At 41.0% G+C, this 16,324-nt stretch overlaps 1 protein-coding gene and 1 pseudogene across 1 annotated transcript; both read left to right on the top strand.

The window, feature by feature from the left end:
• The first annotated feature begins 9,278 nt into the window (after positions 1–9,278).
• LOC139984775 (uncharacterized) lies at positions 9,279–11,467 on the top strand. Its single transcript, XM_071998815.1, has 3 exons — positions 9,279–9,827; positions 10,523–10,961; positions 11,327–11,467. The coding sequence occupies exons 1-3, from the start codon at positions 9,279–9,281 to the stop codon at positions 11,410–11,412; spliced, it is 1,074 nt and encodes a 357-aa protein (XP_071854916.1). The 3' UTR covers positions 11,413–11,467.
• Positions 11,468–11,639: 172 nt separating this feature from the next.
• LOC139984776 (uncharacterized) lies at positions 11,640–14,558 on the top strand (annotated as a pseudogene).
• The last annotated feature ends 1,766 nt before the right edge of the window (positions 14,559–16,324 follow it).

Raw genomic sequence — 16,324 nt, 5'->3', positions numbered from 1 at the left:
GCCAAAATAGAAATGTTTTAAGTGATACACAAAAGTGCAATCCGCGGAGTTGCTCAATGCTGTAATATACAGACAAAACTATTATGACCAATATATACTGAATGTGTTTACTTTTTACCGTAACAGCGAATTCATGACCCGAGTTCGCGTTCCTAAATGACTATGTGCCTAGCCAATATTCGATTAAGAGCACGTGGAAGGTGCGTCTCAAGCAAACCTATGCCATGATGAAGCGTGACTAACACACGCCAAAACACTTCGGAAACAATAACCGTTTGCATTGCAACTATCATGGCAACTTACATAGAGAAGATAAGATATCATATTTCCTTTGCCAATCGAGCCATTATCTTCTCTATGTAAGTGATGAGATACGATAATATTTATCGTATCAACCCTGACCTAACTTACTCTGTCGATCGTGACGTGCTATGCATGGCTACCTGTTTACGTGTTTTGTTGTCGTTAATAGGAAGAATTTTAAGCGCAACCCTTATGCGATATGAAAATATTTATCTGTTTACTATGGAATTAACCTAAAAAAAAAAAAACACGTAACTGCGAATAAAACGCTTCAAACTTTTTCAATGTTTTATGACTTTATGAAATGTGGAACTGTTGCTGATTGACATTGAATTGTAAATGGTAAACTTATATGAAACTTTTATTAAAGACTTGTTTTCCCCAATTTTATCGTCGTTTTGGAAGTCAAGCAATCCGAATATCTCTGAGATGAAACTATCAATGATACAAGGAAATTAATATAAGTTCGAAGTCGGTCATCGTTGTTTTTTTTTCCACTACTATAGTTTGAAGCAACGTCACTTCCGTAAATGGATGACACAAAGAAAAAGTGTCTCGCGTTTTGAGCAAGTTTATACAACTTGAAAAGATTTGTATACGAAGCTGTACTAAAAAGCTAATCCGTTTAGAACTTGCACTGGTCTATCACACATTGTGTGACATTTTCATGCATTTCATAAAGTTCACACAGGCATGAATATTCAACAAGTGAAATGAGCATTATTCTGTGTAATAATTTGTGCTTCAATTGCGTTAGTGTTTTCGTACTCCCAACATCACATTTCTTAACGAGCTCGTTAACCAATCCCCGAATCTTTAAATATTTATATTAATTCTACCATGGCAATTTCGTCAACGGGACAGGGAAGGCGTGAAGTAAAGAAGAAAATAGCTCTTGCTATTGAATGGTAAGTCCGTTTTCTAGTTTTACACAAATATATACATACAAGATACTGAAAACAGCATTTTGTAATCTTTTCCGTTATTGGGATATCAACATTAAAAAGATGCTGTCTGCAGTTTCTTTCTCTGTATTTTTTTATAGGGGCACTCCACAGTAATGTTACGTCACGTACGGGGCATTTTGCAGCAATAACTCAATAAAATTAGTCTTTTTGTTTGTTTCTGTTCTTGAATATGAAATCAGGTGCCTTCAGTAATACCTGCAAAACATACTCCTTTTTTGGTAGTGCTTTTAGTTATTAATTATATTTAATTATAAGCTCGTTAAGATGTGTCACGGACAGGACAGCAAATGGACATGGCTTTTTGATGGGTTTATGTTAATTTGAAATGCTCTGAATGTGAACATGGTATAGACAAATCTGACAAGCACATTACAATCAAGAAACCCCTCTACTATCATTTAGATATTGTATTTTTTTTGTATTTCACTCTGTTTGCAATATGTAAAGTTTAAGAGGTGTTCAATCATACCGCAATCCGATGCTTTCTGCGTAACAAAGCCATTTCGAGATTTTGTGATATCCTGGTGAAAAAGTGTTTATATGTCAGTATCACATGATTCCTGGGAAAGTGAATGTAATCAACTACACTTGTTTGCAATACAATGTACAGTACAGTAAATAGAAGCTTATAGTACTTGCTGTTAAACCGTGACTTTCTACGTGATCGCTTCACAGACAATGATTTCATACAATAGGCAGTGATTGGAAAGTCTTGGGGCTCATTTGATACTAATCCTTGGGCCTGCCTATAGCAACAAATAAACCGTGCTACCAGGTCTATTGAAGCCCAATATACCGAAGGTGGCCTTGTTATTAAGGTACAAAATAAACTATGCCAAAAAGTCAAAATGAAACTGTAGTATAATCTTACCAGTGTGTTTAGCTGCTTCTGTCCCGCCTGTGACAAAATGTCCCGTCCGTGACAGTGTATTGCTAGTTGATAATATTGGGAAATTAAGTAATAACGAAAAGAAGAAAATATGGCAGATGTATGGTTATGGTAAGTTGAAACGAACTTGTTCAGCTAACCAATAACGAGTGATGTTGAAAAATATGCTTGAAATTGTTACGAACGGGAATATGCAATATTAGTTAATTAATTAGTAATATTAATTACTGTATCATATAAATGTCAGAATTAACTGAAATGTCTATAATAACTCCATACAAAAATTTCACATATTCTTTCATTTCATTCCTGCTATGCGAGTTTGTGTTATTGCCAAAAATGTATTGTCCCTTCTGTGACACCTTTTTCAGGCTCGTTAGCTTAACGTACTAATTAAGCACTACATTAAGAAAAAATCCATAGGGATATCAAGTTAACACTCGTGAAGAGCAATGTATGTAGTTACATATTCAATCACCAAAAATGTAATAATTTGCATTTGAAATCTGGATTTCCATGCCCATCTTCTGCGGAATGCCCCTATATTCAAACATAGTAACTTGAAAGTGTGGCTCACCATCTACACGACATCGACGGACCACGCAATACACCGAGGTAATTGCTATGGCGGTTCAATGATTTTGATTGTTCTTTGCGACGGTGTACACAGCTACACCGTGAGAGAGGTATTCTGCAGTTTGCCAGCAATAGAAATTAACGATTTAGATTGCAGGCTATTTCAGGCTATGGAAACAAGGCACTATAAAGAAATACGAAAGGTTATGGTCTATTGGACTTATGACATCATGACAGACTTACTTCGAAGCATTGTTTTAATGATTTTGTTTTAAGATTGTGCTTGATATGACATCATATTGCAATGAAGTCAGCATTTTGTGACCAAAATGTGATCAATAGATTTAATGTTATCAGTGCATACAGTAAACAGTATAGTACCCCTCATGCATGTAGGAACATCGAACTATCAAATATCTCACATATCTAACAATCCTTTCTCCAAATGTACTGTCTGTGATATGATCCAATTATAATGATAGGTCCAGTCCATGACAAACAAATATTTACTTACTGATTCGGCTGATACTATAAGACAGAAAGACGATTTTATAAATTAACGGAAGCACAATGACAATTCGCGAATTCGCGTTGATCTCCCAACTGCTTCCAATAATAAAACAAATTAATCCCCAAATGTCTTAGTATGTTCATTATTGATATGGGATATACCCATTCTCCGCGAGTGTTATTTGAATTCTTTCTTTGCCGAGAAATAAATATTGATATTCAATTGTTAATTAGCGCATACATTTGCTTCTTTCTTTGTTATACATAATCTGTTGTTAACCAATTGTGGTTTGTAGGTAGTTAATAATTTACTGCGTCCTTAACAAAATATTTCCACATTTATCCACATTTGGAAACATTTCGTGGCAAAACAGAGACAACCAAAACACTCATTTTAAATATGACAAACAGTGTAGAATAAAAGGTGTTGCGTAATGTTGGTTTATAAATAATTAAGTCCATTCATGGCAATTCTCTGTAGCACTGTTTTATAAAGCAATGCAACTTCCCCTCATTGTCCCTTTCGCCTTTTTATTTTTTGTATACAGTACACGGGGAAATTACGTCCGAGATGAAAATTTGTACGTGCACGTTACGGAGATCCAGGACTTCATTAGGAGTCATGTGTCCGGAATAACCAACAGAGCCATTGGAAAAGCCATACGAAAAGTGTTTCCAGGAAGCAACGGTAGAAGAATTCAAAAATATTATGGAGTTAAACTCAACGCAAGATCAAATGTTGCACAATTCTCGAGTACCCCAATGCCTTCGTTGCTGGTCATCGATGACATAAACAAAGAAGTACCTTTCAAAGCAAGCCACACTTTTTACTGCCGCCTTGCTTTCATATCAAGAGGGAGAGTGTGAAGTTCAATTGAAATGTCGTCGGCAGAGGTGGATTTGGCGTAGTGTACGATGCCCTTGTTTATGAAACTAATGTGGCCGCAAAGGAATTTTCCAATTAAACAAAAAGGGACAGCGTGGAGAGAGAAGCTGGAATTCTTACTTTGCTTTCCCCCCACAAGAACGCAGTAGGCTTGATCGGAGTATTGTTAGAGCAAACGCCCTTTTACGTATTTACAAGGAAATACAGCTGTGGTGAAGACATTCACACTATCTTTTCTGCTTTGAGATCAGCTACCCTAAGGCGAGAACTTGATTGGGGAGACGTCTCAAAACAAGTCGGGGAGGGCTTGCTTGCTGTTCATTACTCAGGAGTGATCCACAACGACCTTAAAGGGATAGTATGCTTGTGTATTTAAACAACACCGCCTTATCAGTAAAATAAGAGAGCTGTATCATTTTTTAAGGAAGAAGACTACAGTCAGCACTGCGATGGTAACCTCGTTTAATCAATTGCACAATTTATTAAATAAAACATTCTCCATGGTTTCAGATTTTCCGAGCAATTCATTTTAAACATTCTCAAGGAATTGGTTGGATAATCTGGGAAAAGAGAAAAGTACTCTCACCTCACAGGGAATCGCACTGATGTTACGAGGGCCCATTGTAGCCTAACGCTAGTCACTGCTAGTGAGAAACCTAATGTTATAATGTGGAGAGTAATTGAAATTGCCTACGTGATAAATCAGTATTTGAGAAATTAGGTCGGTTTACCGTGTCACAATGTTATAATACACGATTGTTCTGGTATATTCCTCATGATGACGCGCTGGTCTCAGGTTAACGTCGGTTTACGTGAAGTCCCGTTGCGGTGTGCACACATTTTCGTGGATTCTCTGGAACGTACGCGAGATATGCAAAGGACTTCCCAGTTTCTGTACGAATACAAGCGACGACACATATTATACCATTGTACTATATATCGTCAGTGCTCAACTGCCAGTACTTTCTGAAGGATTGAGATATCGATAACAAGATTGATTCTACAATTCCATTCAGAAGTTTGAGGAGGACTTTGCTGTGAAAGTACAGTTTTCCAGTCTGTATTTCGGAGAAGGTGAAGAATTTCTGTCTCCGTTGAGGCAGTTCATTACGCCAGGAGTTGGTGGCTATAAAGCTAATTTTGGACTGACTCTGGTAATATTTAGTCGGCGAGAAGTTCGACTTGTGCTTCACTCGATTGTGGCTGGAAGTCCGTCTTCTATTTTGGAGCATCGCCGGAAAGAAGGTGACTGCTGTTTCTGGGATCGCGAGAAACTTCGTCGAGGACCAGTGAATTTCGCGGTACAACGGACCGAGAATCGTCGTCATCGAGGTCGTGCCGGCTGAGGGATATCGCCGTTGGAAGAGACCAGCGTGTTTTAAAGTGTATCCTATCTTGTTCAGTTTGTGAGTAATTTTCTGTATATTTGTATTTACCGTTTGTTGTTCTTGGTTCAGACTCCATTGTTCAATATAGTTTACGTTCTCATTTAAAATCTCTAGACTCGTCAATTTGTCTGTGTTCCTTACGGAAACGAACCCAGGCTTGTGTCTCGTTCAAAATTAGTTATCGAGACCTCTCGCATTCCAACGTAACACTGAAACCTCCAGCTTGGCGTCCGGTTTTTACAGTTGGCCTAAATTCGTTTTACCAATCTTAAGAAAGACATTGCCTTCGTTAGCAGCATGTTAAGTTATGGTTGAATCATAGGCCAAAAATCTCTTATCTAGGCCGAAAATGTAATTTATTTGAATCAAACAAAGTATAGTATCGTTTTGAAATAACTTTACGAACCACTCTCACTCTTTGCTGCTCAGTGCACTATGTTGTCCAAAACTATAGTAAAATGTGCGGAGTTGTGCGTGTGAGTGATTATCCGAGCGCGGAGTCCATCAGAAGGCTTCTCTACTTCTATTCATTGATTTTGGGAAGTCGGTTATCGAGGACGAGAATTCCAAATTACGACGCCTCTCGAAACAAGACAAAGAGAAATGGAGGAGAAATTATCCGTGGATAGCGCCAGAGCTGATCGAAGGCATGTCCCTTTAAGTTGTCTGACGTCTATTCGTTTAGCTAACTCCTTCACTGCGTTCAGAAGATTGGACCGCTTCCAAAATTCAACGACGTCTTGAATATGTGTAGGCAACCATCAACAAAGCGATGCAGTCTCGAATAGTCTTGAATGTCTCAAGTGAAGGTTGCGATAAGGGGAATGTTGTGGTGTAGAATGTTTACGGGGACAGATAAACTTGGCACACGTGAAAAAGTTGTACACGTTTATTGTTTTCATGAGTGTCAATTTAAAAGGTATGGGCAGGGTGGGGGGGGGGCGGTTATTGTTCCATTTATTATGGTAAAGAGGAGTGTGAATGGATTTTAAACATCAAACAAGCTGGGAATTCCGCTCCAGTAACAGTAGAGCCAATGTCACGTAGTTAATCGTACTGTAGGAAATATGTACAAGGATTTTTATTCGAGTTTGCTTACGCGTGGCAATGTGGACTTGTCGGCACAGGCCGATTTATTGAGGGGAATCTCAAAAACTGTTCCCCACGATGCCAATGATATGGACTGATGAACCAAAGTCAACGTCTGGGCATGATTACTTTGCTGCCCAAGTCTGGGACCCCTTGGATCCTCATAACAAGCGTCCGATCACCTTGTTAAATGTAGACTACAAGTTGCTGGCTAAGGCTTTGTGCAACCGCCTCGCACTGGCTATGCCGCATCTTGTGGGTGATCTCCAGACTTGTGCAGTGAAGGGTCTTTGCATCCAGCAGAACTTGTGGTTGATGCGCGACTGGACTGACTTTGTTTTTGAACGAGATCTGTCATGTGCATTGGTGTCTCTGGACCAGCAGAAGGATCGTGGGTTTTTAATGAATGTATTGGAGACGTTTCAGTTGCACCCGGATTTTCGTAAATGGATTTCTGTATTGTATGAGGAAAGTTTTAGTTCTGTTATCGTAAATGGGTTTTGTTCGGAGGTTTTCAGCGTGGAGAGGGGGTGCGCCAGGGGTGCCCTCTGTCTCCATTACTTTATGTTTTGTTTAGCGAGTCCCTCTCTCGTCTTTTGGAAAGGGACTGAAGACTTGTTCCGTTCGTTGTGCCAGGGGGTGCCAAAGTGAAATGCGTTCAATATGCAGATGACGTCACGTGTGTTGTTTCGAGTCTGGGCTCATTTCGTGCCCTCTCGCAGGAATTATCTATCTTTGAGAGAGCTACCGGGGCGAAGTTGAATCCGGAAAAGACAAAGGGCCTTCGCCTTGGTAGCTGGAGATACAGAGACTTACCATTCGGTGCATCGTGGTCGGATCAAAATATCAAATTTAATGGTATATGGTTCGGCTGCGATGCACCTTGTGATGTAACCTGGAACGAGAGGGCTGAGGTACTTGAGAGCAGGCTGGAAACCTTTGGCACCCGCTGGCTTTCGATCCTAGGGAAAGTCACCGTAATTAATCGTTTTGTTTCGCCCATCTTGTGGTACCCGGGCGCGGTGTATTCCATTCCGCGTCGCGTCCTGGTGCGGTTGGAGAGAGCGATATTTTCATTTATTTGGTCGGGTGGTACAGAGCTTGTCAAGAGGGCGGTAATGTACCAAAAACTGGAAAAGGGGGGGGGGGGCTAGGGGTGGTTCATCTGGGGAATAAATTTACTCTTTTGTGATTTAAGCAATCCTTTGTATTGGTAACTGACCCAGGGTTGCCTTGTTCATATTGTGTACGTTTTTGGGCCGTTTGCACCTGCGTCGATGGGTCCCGGCGCTGTTTAGCAACAAAGAACCGCATAGTAGTACTTCAAACAGGGTGGTGCGTGTCATTTGCTCCGCTCTGATTGAGTTGCCCCCTGTTGACCTGTCACAGCCGGCCCTCGTTCACAGTTCGTTGCGGGATAGGGCCTTCAATGCAATTTTTGTCCAGGGACGTCATTCTGCCGAAGTATGGCGTTCGGTGCATTAAAGGCTGAATGGTTGCAGGCTCCGTGATCTTGCACGGAGAATTGCACACGGCGCCTTGGTGACCAACCTCAAAAAATATCATTGGCGATTGGGTGATGGACTGTGCCCAAGGACCGGCTGTGACAGCTTAGAGAGTACAGCTCATGTTTTTTGGCATTGTTGCTTTGTAGTAAACTTATGGGAGTGGTTCCAGACCTGGACCGACCGTGTTACGGGAGACCGCTCATGGTCGGTAGGACAGGGCTTTATTTTATATGGGGTAGACCCTCCAGTTTGTTCGGTTGCTGTGTTGCACCGCATTATTTCGGTTTGCTCTATTGTGAAAAAAACATGTTTGGCGGAATAGATGTGATGTGGTTTTTAGGGGGAAATATGCCAGTTGGCAGGTTATCTGTGCAACCGATGTGAATGCTCCGCATTCGACATCTGTAGTTGTTTACCACTTTCCGATTTCTGACCCTGTGTCGCTAATAGACTCGACCAACAGTTGATTGGTTCTGAAAAATGAATACACGTTTCAAATGGGCGGAGCTCGGACACAACTCTAGTACGTTGAATATAATCTAGTACTAATTCGAACAAATGTCAGAAAATTGTGAGGCTCAAAATATATCAGCAAAAATCCTATTCGTCATGTATTCCCCTACACAATACTCATTAAAGTGTAATAAATTATAAAAAAATACGCAGCATTCGCTACATTTATTATTTCGGACAAAAAGCCCTGGTCCAGAATGTATCTCCCGCGAACACACACTTCTCGTAAATGTTGCTATGCTCGTGTCGTCGTCCGTACGTGCTAGCCATACTAGGCCTATACAGTTTCTACGATTCTTGACTCCTGTCACTTGTAAGTTGTAAGTTGCATCGCAACTTAGTCGCCTGAACTACTTAGTACTGTGACATTTCCAACTGGGAATGTAGAATATTGGGAAAATTGTAACTCATTGAAAAACATTTATCGTCACTCGTGTGACATGGAATGGCTTAGGCTTGGCCTGACACTGTTACTGCTTAGGCTTGGCTTTATGCCATGGCCTAGGTTACCGAACGCTAGCTTTCAAATCAAATTATATCAATTATCTTGTGGATCAACTGCTTTCTAATGAGAGCCCTCTCTTTCATTGCAATATTATCACGTAAGTGGAATTATTACTGACCGTGCTGAGCATTTTGGCTTGCAATATGGCATTTACAGGCACTCCACTGAAAACTGTACGTATACTACGTAACTACTCCGGTACAGGCCAAACTTCCACTTCTGGAAAGAATTGTTTTGTGTGTGGCAGAAATGTTGACATTCTAGGGAGAAACTGGAGCAGTATCTTTGAAAGTGGTATAACTGCCAAGCCAAAAAACTTTCATATAAGACTTGCCAAGATTTTGGATATACCACCCCTGCACAAGGAGAATGTTGGCTCCCATCACTGCATTTGTCGTGGGTGCATTTCTAAGCTTGAAAAAATTGAGAGAGGTCAGCAACTATTGTCTGAATTCACCAAACAATATGCCTCCCGATTTCAGAGGGTAAAGAGGGGGAGCAAAGACTCTCCTGGGATAAAAGTGGTTAAGCAGAGGCTCACTAGAACACCAACAGAGCAGCAATTAGGAACACGTACAGTTTTAAAAAGAAGTTCGATCCAAAGTGAAGGCGATCCATTCCATGTGGACCCAGTGCCGATCCCGACAGCCCAATGTACAGATGGAGAACAGAGTCATAACAGTATTACCAGAGTGAGTAACAAAAGTCATCATTACCAACATAGCATTAGCCTACTTCAACATTTAAAAGATTAATGATAAAGACATGCTGCTGGAAGAATTTGTGCCCAGCTGAGTTTTATATGTCATATAATTGAAACCGAGGATGAACTTTATGAATTTCATCGACAGAATTGTCAGTACTGGCCTAGGCTAGATTAGGCCTGGCTTTGTAATTGTCGAACAGTTCTAATCATCGTCCATTTGTCGATGCTGAGTAATTTTGCCACATTTGGAGTTTGAGGTGTACTACGATGTGCTATCAAATACTGTACAGTACATGTACCTTTGTTCACTAATCATGTTTTTCTCCTGAAGAAAGCAAATAATTTACTATGTGTTTCAATAACCTTCACAGCACAAGGGGTGACAAGGTAATTTTGGGCACCCTAAAGTTGTCTTTTGTTTGTGACTCTCCATCGTTCCATCATTGAAAACTATTTTGACGCAGGCATTGCTTTTCATTGAGCCAAAACTAAAGAGCAAGTTCTTCATATTTTACTATATGCTCCAAACAGCTCAAAAAGGTAGTTGTATACATATAGGCTACAAAAAAATTCCGCCAATTGTGAGACAGGCCCTACAATGATGCACAAAATTATTGACGGTGACCATCCTGGACATCAGATAACCAAATTTAACACTGTATACTTCAATCTCCTTCCCAGCTATTAATCGAACATCCAAAGAGAAGACCAGAGAGCTTTCAGTTCAGTGATGGAAACATCAAAGATGCAGTAACAGCCTTGGCTGAGAAGAAACTCAAGAAAGCTGTTCAGCACCTGACATTAGAACCAGAAGTGAAGGAGGAGATCCTGACACAGATAAGTAACACAGTGGACCAGGAATGTCAAATATTGTGCAGTACTGCGAACCCATCCTTACTGAGGAAATGTTCGCCCCTGGATATTGTGGGCCTCACACAAGAGAACATATTCGCTGAAGCAAAAGAGAAAGCCCCAACCATGATGAGACTTTTGGGAACCATAACCGTCAGCTTCACACATGAGCAGATAATCTTCATTACTGAAAGCGAGGAACAAGTTCATGAATGCTCTGGCATACAGGAATGGTGTGCTGCTACATCAATGTGGACTCAGCAGTCGGGTAGGTAGATTCTGATTTTATTCTACAGCGTACTCCAGTTGTTGATGTCTTTGTATGTTTTTTTGGTGTAGTAGGGGTTTGTGTCTGTTGTTTTACACCAAAGACTTTACATCACATTGAGGTCACATCATTACAGGCAGTGCCTTGATCCGCGTACTTGGTGAAGGATCCCAGAAGACATTGCAGTACTAAGGTCTGCAAACTCCAGCGAGTCATTCATTAACAAAATAATTTATTGTTTACACAGCAATGCCTGGATTCCTTGGAGAATGTACATCCCACACTTCGGATGGAACAAGTGGAGGTTATGTGCACATCGGACTGTTTTGTCTTGAATCTGATGATGTTGTTTCTTCCTGTTTCAGGCTATTACCATCATGAACAAACAACATGTCACTGTGTCAGCCCGGCGGATACAGCTGTTCCTTACCGAGCTCGGGAAGGGTCATGATGAGTCCGTGCAGAATTGGAAAGATGAACTGATCACTCACAGCAAGATGAAAGCCATGGCTTCAGCTTTGGAGGAGGCTGTTTCAAGACATGACATCAGCGGTAAAAATTTCAATTATGAACTTTCACCTGCTGATATTTCAGTGAACATGGAACCAACTGTTGATACTATCCTCTTCAGAGCTGCGAAAGACTCACTATCAACTAGCTTCTGTGAGTCCACATTTGATGACATGGAGGAGAGTCTGTTCCCTTGTTCGGGAGGGACATGCTGTTGACAGTGCAGCGGAGGTCATCAAGTCAGAAATTATGAAGCTCACTCCAGACAAGTACCAAATAATTGGGGACAATATTGACCTTGAAATCAGGGCAAAGCATATGTCTTCAATTCGCCAGAACCAGTCAATTCACTGGTTCAACATGTATGCAGTAAAGGATGCTGTAAGTGGACGAGAGTATGCCACAACTGAGGCCACAAACCTGAATGACATTCCAGAGTCCACCTTCTTACCAACCCCTGAAGATAACACACTGCTGCAAACCGATTTTGCCTTCCTCTGGTCACGAGTTATTGTGAACTCTATACCTGATCTGGAATCACTGAGGACAGCTGCTGTGTGGCACATCCCCCATCCATATTCTGAACAGATGCAGCAACCTTCTGAACAGGTAATTAATTAATCCTTGTAAATGTGGTAACAGAATGTAATGGGGGAGACAGGGGATCTATCCTGTGCAATGGATGTATTCTTTTATGATTATTATGATGGTCTGTGAAGCAACTAGGCAATTGCCCCAAGTACACAACAATGAAATTCAGTGGCAATGAACAATTTTGTATGTTGGTCAATAACATGCTCCTCTATAATGTCAAGGAAATTACTTATTTAAACCATCTTTACCTACAGGTTCCACTGAGCATCATTTGTCGAAATGAAAACAAGTCTGAAGAGATGATAGCCATCTTAGAAGAAATCCACAACAAGTACCTTCCTTGCCTAGATGATGATGAAGCCACTAAGAAGGTAACTGGCAACAATGAAATGCATTCTGTTAACCATGACAACGCAGTGGACAGACAAACAAGAAAACATGTTACTCATCTCAATGTCTGGAGCAATGAGTACACCTTCCTCAGTAGTGGAGTGTCCATCTTGTGTGACTTGGTTGTGATGGCATGGAGAAAATCTGATCTATTCCAGTTTCATCATCCTGGGAATTTCTGTAATTTAATAATTCTCTCTTAACTTGCAGCTGTTCTTTGGAGGTGACCAACTGACTGATGAACGGTGTCGCAGTGCCCAGAGGGCTCGAGCCGACGGTGACACTACCCTGCAGAAATTGTCTGGACTTGTTCCCAAATTGGAGGACTGGCATGCTTTCAGGATAGCTTTCCAGGTTGGTAAAATTGCTGCACCTATTGTACTTCAATATACAATGGTTTATTTTCTGATGCTGACAGACAGGGCCTCACTAAGCCTGTGAATGGCCTGGTGCACACATTTTATGGCGGGCCCTATACTGCAGTTTTGTCAAAAGAAATTGGCGACTGTTTCAAATTAATAGCGACATACAGTATAACGCTGTAATACCTCGTGATGGACCAGCATCATGTCAAGGAAATAGAGATGAGAGCCAATCTAATGTTTATTATATATGTCCTTTCACCACAATAGTTATAGGCATTGATGAAGGTCAACATGCAATCTTGTTCCCGACAATTCACAATATCACTGTCTTATTTCACAGGTTGTCATCAAAATTTTACGCAGCCCGGCATCATCAGTCGACAAAGGAACATTTTTCGCTAATGCCAACTGTGTGAATAATTCGAATGCAAAGAAGGATGCACTGCAGTTCTATGCTGAAGTCAAAGAATTCTTCAACACACAGCTGCGACTTTGAGCCATTGGAAGATGGACTCCATCAATGAAAAAGTAGTTCCAGAAGAGGTGAAGAATGGTACGCCACAAGAGCAACGGAAGTGGCTGCACCAGAAGTGTTTAGAGCTAGTTGAGAATTTTGCTATGCTGCCTAGTTTTAAAAGGTTGGAAAGAGTTGAGTCATTCCTTTGCAGGGCAGATGGGTGCACAAAGGTGCTGCAACTTGAAGCAACTCGGAGGAGCCATGAAAGTCATGTGCACGGGAGAGCAGACCAACACACTGAAGAAAGTCAACGCCAAGAAGAGGAGGATCACAAATCCAACTATGGATGTGCAACAATCGGTCTCGGTCTTCTCCTGCGTAATGCAGATGATGCAGTTAGAGAAGGAGATGGGGCCCGAATAATTCAAGTTTGGAAATTCTTGATGCCTCTATTCAAGTTGCACAAGCACAACAAATATGCACTAGCAGCACTGAGACTTCAAGCAGACATTTATAGTCTACTGCCCGGGGACCTCTCTCATGAACTGATATGGAACAGAACTGTAACTAATCGAGGTGGCAAAGGGAGGCACATGTCTAGGGACCTTCGGTTGGAGCACATCAATAAGGTTGCCAAACAAGCTCTGAAAGCCCAGGGAGCAATGAACATATCAGAGACACTAGCACAAAGAGCTGGTTATGCCATTGGAAAGGTTGAAAAGCTCATTACCAATATTGAAAATGATTTGTCTTTGTCAAAGCCAAAAGGTTACCACAAATCAACATACTGCATGGAGGATTTCCAAACACTCCTCACGCAAGTGTTTGATGAGGCTGACATCTTCACCCCCAACTCGGGCAGATCATTCACTGCTTTTCCCGATTTCAGTCGCGACATTTTGCATCAATTGGATGTGCGTGCATTCCACCGTTGGATACAACATTACAAGAAACTCTGGAGCAAAGACCAGTCCATCACCCTAAGGGCCAGCAGTGAGTGAAGGGAACATTGGCAGGAAGACTGTGTATGTGCGAAGCCAGTGAATCTTGTAGTTACTCAGGGATATGCATTATGCAAGTAGTAGTTACTGATAGGTTTAAGCATGACTTGGCCAAGGACAGAGTTGAGTTCCTTTAGAACAACACACTTGTGGTAGAGAGATGTTCATTCATAAACAAATGGTGTTTCCTGAGGCTGTGTGCTTTTCAATGACACTCATAATATGTGACACCATCTGCTGCTATCACACATGCTCTGACCAAGTTTGAGGCATTGGAATTTTAAAAATACATTTTTAGTCTTACATAGCACTCAGGTCCAGCTACTAACGGCTCAAGACACTTTACAGCCGCCCCCCCCCCCCCCCTGCTCAGTGCTCATTGAAATCAGGTAGCACTCAGATATTCTCAGGGAGTATGTGGCATCAACACTGATGGGATTCTGGTTCCCCACAGGACCCCTTCCTTCTAGCATATGGGTGTTGAGAATCAATTTGAGATGAATATCTTGCTCAAGGGTAATATGTGGATTTCTCCATGACCTCTGGATCACGAGCTAGAAACCCTGACCGCAAAATCACCAGAATGTAACTAGGTCACCAATATCAAACTAATTTGAATAAAGGGTGCAGCCAGTCCATATACCATATGACCCAGTCTGACTCAACCAAATTAGATATTGAGAAAGGAAAAGTGGAATAAAATTGCTTTTTCACATTTTATGGTATTTATTAGGCAAATAGTTTTATGTGGATATGAGCATAATTAAATAGCAGGGACTCTTTTACCTTTAATTCATAAATGCCTAAACCAACTGGACCAGTCTCGAATGCGATTCGAGACTGGTCGAGTGTATAGAGAGGAGAATTGCTTCAGGATCGAAATGTTAGACAAACACTGGTTTGTTGCCGTGGCAATCATGAAGTCATAATTAAAAGAAATGAAGACATGGTGTACATTGCCATGAGTATATGCAAATATGTTTATGGATAAAGAAATGTTTCAAATTGCAAAAGAATACTGTATAGTATATATAGCCTACTTGCAATTAGTTACAGCAGTAGTACTGTATATGTTTTCACACACACCGAGTCTCAATACACACTGTACGTACTTCTTAAATCATCCAGCTAAATACTTCGAGTAACATGAAAGACTTGGGGATTAATTTTGAGCTAGAGTCAAAGTCAATGTTGACACTATAACAGAAGAAACCTTGTCGCTAAGCCTAGCAATACCGTAAGCACTAGGCCTACTACTAATTCGAGCAGTAACGACATGACTGACCAGGGACTAGGTCTAGCGATCTTTCAGACTCGCAATAACACTGCGGTTACTACAAGTCCAAACCTCTTCAAAAACTGCTCATTCTCAGGCCCAGTAAACGTTTATTTGAACGGTTCATCTACCGACTAGGGATAGACGAGTTCTACTCAAAAGAATGTTAGCTACAGGCAACGTTGCTATAGCCCAACTTTTCAGAACACACACATCGCCCATAGTGAGAGGAAGATCCCTATTGTTTTTGGTGTCTGCAAAGGTCAGTTAGATGCCAAAAACCAATATATTAAAAACAGCAATCCGACATGGTTGATATTTTTGGAGTAGTTGTGAATGGGGTAAGGGATCGTTTCCAAACATAACGGTAATGTGATCCAAGGTCAACAAAGGTCAATTAATGATAAAAAACTAGTATTTTTACGATAACTTGAGAACGAAATGTCCGTTAGGGTTGGGAGTTGCTTCAATGTAATCTAATTGTCGACCCGCATCTGGGTGACCCTTGACCTCAATTTGACCTCTGGTGACCTTTTCGTGTTTTGGGAATTTTTACAGTTTCGATGATATTTTCAGATGTAAAAGGTACCTTCTGATCATAAATGTTGGACCCCCGTGTGACCTTCGTGTGCCAAGTAAAACGAGGTCAAAGTTAATTTTCAGACATTTTAATGCAATAACTCGCAGTTCCAAGGTGTGACACGTTGATATTTTTCGACAAGTTGCAAATGGTATAGGGGAATATTTTCAAACTTAACGGTCATGTGATC

The sequence above is a fragment of the Apostichopus japonicus genome, chromosome 17 (assembly GCF_037975245.1).
Source record: "Apostichopus japonicus isolate 1M-3 chromosome 17, ASM3797524v1, whole genome shotgun sequence".
Taxonomy (NCBI): domain Eukaryota; kingdom Metazoa; phylum Echinodermata; class Holothuroidea; order Aspidochirotida; family Stichopodidae; genus Apostichopus; species Apostichopus japonicus.
The sequence above is the reverse complement of the archived record's forward strand: the minus strand, read 5'-3'. Positions and strand labels throughout refer to the sequence as shown.

Excerpts from the sequence above, each read along its gene's own strand:
- LOC139984775 (XM_071998815.1), top strand. The coding sequence starts at position 9,279 with ATGGCATTTACAGGCACTCCACTGAAAACTGTACGTATACTACGTAAC. Across the intron at positions 9,828-10,522 it reads GTCATAACAGTATTACCAGA|CTATTAATCGAACATCCAAA; the intron begins GTGAGTAACAAA and ends TCTCCTTCCCAG. Across the intron at positions 10,962-11,326 it reads AATGTGGACTCAGCAGTCGG|GCTATTACCATCATGAACAA; the intron begins GTAGGTAGATTC and ends TTCCTGTTTCAG.